Raw genomic sequence first — 5000 nt, 5'->3', positions numbered from 1 at the left:
TAATTCCTTGTAAACTTTTCTTCCTCTTCTTACTTTCTTCCTTCCCTTAACAACAGTCCTTAAAGTCACGAAGAGATAACCGTGATAACTAAAATAAATGAAAAAGAAAACGAAAAAAATAAGGACTAATTCTGACGTCACCAAATCAATTAAATCCGTGTCAGGTTGGAGAGACGTTTAATAAATTCCTTAGAGTATTAATATTTCGTCTAACTATCTATCCTCATCTTATAAACAGATTAAGAAATATATCCAGATATTAAATAATACCGCACCTTTATTAAAAAATATAAATTAAAATTAATTAAAAAAAAAAAAAAAGAAAAACACACACACACACGCAAACAATCCCCACTTTGCCTCCATTAATTCCAGGTCGCGTACTCGTGAGGCCGAAGGAAATGGGATCAGCTGATTTACCTGACGCGGAAGTCGTGTCGGAATAAAGGTGCGAAGGATCGAGGAGGGTTTTAGCGAGAGTATAGAGGATTAAATCCAACATGTGCTCTCGTAAAGGAGGATTTTGGTTTGTTTAGACTTGGGTTCGGGAAAACTTTTGATGGTTTCGATGTTAACAGGTGTTATGTGGGTGGGATGAAAGTGTGGCGGATTTGTCACTTTTGGGAAATGAGAGTAAGTTGTGTGTGTGTGTGTGTGTGTGTGTGTGTGTGTGTGTGTGTGTGTGTGTGTGTGTGTGTGTGTGTGTGTGTGTGTGTGTGTGTGTGTGTGTGTGTGTGTGTGTGTGTGTTTGTTTTTCGATTCTGTGATCAATTGAAATATGTGTAAGATTGTCATGTAGAAAAGATATAGAAAGTATGACAGTATAAGAAAAAAAATATATATACACACACAAAATATTTACATATTTACACACACAAAAATATATCCATATATCTGTATAACTTAAAACTATTTCATATGTACAGAAGCAAAAAACAAACCATATATACATATGTATATATATATATATATTATACACACGGAAACATAAAACTACAATATATTTACAAAAGCAAAATATATACAGAATTTTTTTTACAAAACGAACAAGAACATAGTAACTAATTCTAAAAACAATACCAGAAAACCTCTCTGTTCTAACCCAAAATTACGATGAAGATCCAGATTAAATGCAAAACCAAAACCAAAAAAAAAAAAAGATAAATTAACAATCACGAAAAAAAAAAAAAAAAAAAATCCTGGAACAACATCGTAACCGGCAGAGAGGCATTTAAATCTACTATTACTCGTGCAAGTGTTACGAATTAGTGTTATATATGTTTATATATATTTATAAATGAATAAATTTCTACAAAGGTAACAAATACTACTTTAAGGACGAATTAGTAAGGAGGAAAACAACTAAGTTACGAAAAAAAAAAAAAAAAACGAAACAAAAACGAACAAAGGATTGATTTTAATATTGACAATAATATTGATCTGCCTTTGTCCGAATGAGTCAAAAAAATAACTAATTCAACAACAGCAAAAATTACTACATAAAAACTAATTAAACAACAAAAAAACTAACACAACAAATTCTACACAAACAAATGATAATCAACAACAATACAAAAACAATCTGATTTTAATATCTCCTTTCTTTTATCATTACTTATCTAATAATCAACAACAAAACAAAACCAATCTGATTTTAATATCTCCTTTTATTATCATTACTTATCATCCTTTCTTTCATATGTACGTTCGAACTACGGAACACCTTGCACGATTAATATTGGTATCACCTCATCACCCACTTCGCTATCTCCGACTCGTCCTCGGGCTGACGGTAAGCTTCCCACGTCATGTTGTGGTACTCGACATCCGGGTACTTCTGGGGCGTGGCTAGGTGGTCCATCCTGAGGGGGAGAGAGAAAGAAAACGGGGGTTTGAGATGGGATTCGAGTGAAGAAAATGGGGTACGTGGGGGGAAATTTTGTACTAGAGGAAATGGGGTAGGTGGGGGAAATTTTGTACTAGAGGAAATGGGTAGGTGGGGAAATTTTTGTTTTAGAGAAAAAGGGCATGTAGGGAAAGTTTGTTTTAGAGGAAATGGGCTTCGGGGAAATTCTCTTTAGAGAAAATGAGGGTTTGAGATGGGATTCGAGTGAAGAAAATGGGGTACTTGGGGGGAAATTTTGTACTAGAAGAAATGGGTAGGTGGGGGAAATTTTGTACTAGAGGAAATGGGGTCTGTGGGGAAAATGTTGTTTAAAGAAAATGGGGCTTGTGGGGAAATTTTGTTTAGAGAAAATGGGCATCGGGGAAATTTTCTTTAGAGAAAATGGGGGTATGAGATGGGATTTGAGTAAAGAAAACGGGCGTGTTGGGAAATTTTCTTCATTAAAGAAAATGGGCATGTGGGGAAAATTTATTTGCTTAAAATGAGTTTTGGAAAAAAAAAATAGAGAAAATGGGATTTAAGGAAAGAAAATGGGGAAGTGGGAATTTTTTTTTTTTTTTTTTTTTAGAGAAAAGGGGTTATCAGATGAGATTTGAGTAAAGAAAACGGTTATGGGAATATTTGTTTAGAAAAAAGAAAACTGTGAGATGGGGTTGAGTAAAGAAAATGTTGGAAAAATGTATATAGAGAAAATGGAAAATGAATTTAAAACAGTGAATGGGATTATACAAGTATAAAAAATAAAGAAAATAAGGTATGAAATAAGAATGGCATAGAAAAAAAGAGAGAAAATAGGATATGATGATATTTGAATAAAAAAGGGTTATGTCAGGCAAAGGAATAGATCAAACATGAACATAGCATGCTATGAAAATAGAAAGAAAAAAAAAACATGTTTATAAAATACAAAAACAAGAAATTGTCTGTCTGTCTGTCCCTCCACATTCTCTCTCTCTCTCTCTCCCTTTTTGAGAATAACACACTCAACAAATCCATAACTCAAAAACCCAGCGGCTGTCCGAACAACCTCACAACCCTTGCCCATTCAGCGCCTCATCAAACCTTTGGACCTTCTCCCCAGCCCCCGCCTCCCCCCCCCCCCCCCCACAGGTATCAGGGTGCCATAAGAGTGTCATTGAGACGCCTCAACCTTAACCCTGAATGGGGGGAAAATTTTTTTAAAAAAAAAGGGGAAAAAGGGGGAGGTGGAAAAAAAAAAGTAGGGGGAAAAGGGGAAAGAGAGAGGAGAGGAAGGAGGAGAGGAGGGGAGGGGGGGAAAGAGAAGGAAAAAAGGGAGAAGGGAAAAAAAAGAGAGGGGGGGGAGGAGAGAGAGGGGGAGAGAGAGAGAGAGAGAGAGAGGGGAGAGAGAGAGAGAGAAGAGAGGGGGGAGAGAGAGAAAAAGAGAGAGAGAGAAGAGAGAGAGAGAGAGAGAGAGAAGAGTAACAGTGAAAAGTGGAAGAGACGGGAGACAGAGGGACACAGAAATAAGAAAAAGTAAAATCGAGTAATATAATGATCGAGATTACTTTAACTTTCCCCCCCCCCCTCCTCTTCTTCTCTCTCTCTCTCTCTCTTTTCTCTCTCTTTCTCTCTCTCTCTCTCTTTTCCTCTCTCTCTCTTTCTCCTCTCTCTCTCCATCTTTTCTCTCTCTCTCTCTTTCTCTCTCTCTCTCTCTCTCTTTCTCTCTCTCTCTCTCTCTCTCTCTCTCTCTCTCTCTCTCTCTCTCTCTCTCTCTCTCTCTCTCTCTCTCTCTCTCTATATATATATATATATATATATATATCTTTCTCTCTCTCTCTCTCTCTCTCTCTCTCTCTCTCTCTCTCTCTCTCTCTCTCTCTCTCTCTCTCTCTCTCTCTCTCTCTCTCTCTCTCTCTCTCTCTCTCTCTCTCTCTCTCTCTCTCTCTCTCTCTCTCTGTCCCTTTCTCTTTCTCTCTCTCTGTTTATCGTCCACTGGACGTAATAAATCTATCGGATCAAAATCTCTCCCTCTCTTTTCTTTCTTTTTATCACTTCCCCCACCTCCCTTTTCATTTTTTTTCTCTCTCTCTCTTCTTACTATCTTTTCTTTCTTTTAAATCCTGCGGATGTTTAGCCTCAAAGATCCGAGAAATCCCAGGGAACATCAACAGCACAGCATCTCATCTCCGCGAGAGCGAGGTGACGGGACGCAGTAACAGAAGCCATTTGGGAATTAAGCTTTTTCTTGTTTTTTTCTTTGTTTTTGTTCTTGTTTTTGTTTGTTTTGTTGTTGTGTTTTGTTCCTGTTTTTTTGTTGTTGTTATTCCATGTCTTTAATTTTGTTTTGTTTTTTGTTCTTGTTTTGTTTAATACTTTTTTACTGTGCTTTTTTTGTGTTATTTTGTTCCTGTTTTATTTGTTTTTGTTTTTTGGTCTTGTCTATTGTTTTTGTTTGGTTGGGTTGGTTTCCTTTTTTTGTTATAAATTGAGATTAAATATGTAAAATAAATATTGTGGAAAATACTAGGGAAATGAGTGAAGGAAGATATATGTACGAAAAAATACGTGAAAAAAAAACAAAAAAAAAAACGCACACATGAATACAGATACACACACAAACGCACACAGAAACTAACACACACACACACATATCTACATCCACACACACTCATCCAATCCTACCCACACACTCCACCTCCTCCCCCCTCTCCACTCCACTCCCCTCCCCCTCTACACCCTCTCCCCCGCCCCCTTTCACCCCCCCTCCCCTCTTCACCCCCCCATCCGCCCTGTCCCCCTTCCACACACACACACACACACACGCACACAACGCACGCACACACACACACACACACACACACAAACGGACAGCATCTCGAGGTATATGTTACTCTGGCGTTGTAATCTGACCCTCCGGTTGCGTTCGGAGGGGCTACTGTCGCCCTCACCCCCACCCCCCCACACACCCCCACCCCCTGGCCTCATTCATTATGGTCACCTCATTCCTTTTTCTTTTCTCTCACGCTCTTTTGCTCTTTGCCTGTCTGTCTGTTTGTCTCTCTGTCTTTCTCGGGTGTCTCTCTCTCTCTCTTGCTTGTTCTATGTCTGTCTGTTTGTCTCTCTATCTCTCTCT

General features: G+C 38.2%; 1 protein-coding gene across 3 annotated transcripts in view; it reads right to left on the bottom strand.

The window, feature by feature from the left end:
* The window catches only part of LOC125048410 (G-protein coupled receptor moody-like), a 72709-nt gene that overhangs the window by 17975 nt on the left and 49734 nt on the right, over positions 1 to 5000 (bottom strand). For all 3 annotated transcript variants that reach the window (XM_047647092.1, XM_047647090.1, XM_047647091.1), the window contains exon 3: positions 1761 to 1862. In XM_047647092.1, coding sequence (XP_047503048.1) covers positions 1761 to 1861 — 101 coding nt within the window. In that variant the 5' untranslated portion in view covers position 1862. The remainder of the gene's footprint in view (positions 1 to 1760; positions 1863 to 5000) is intronic.

The sequence above is a fragment of the Penaeus chinensis genome, chromosome 43, assembly GCF_019202785.1.
Source record: "Penaeus chinensis breed Huanghai No. 1 chromosome 43, ASM1920278v2, whole genome shotgun sequence".
NCBI lineage: Eukaryota > Metazoa > Arthropoda > Malacostraca > Decapoda > Penaeidae > Penaeus > Penaeus chinensis.
Note: the sequence above shows the minus strand (reverse complement) of the source record. Positions and strands in the feature narration are given on the sequence as shown.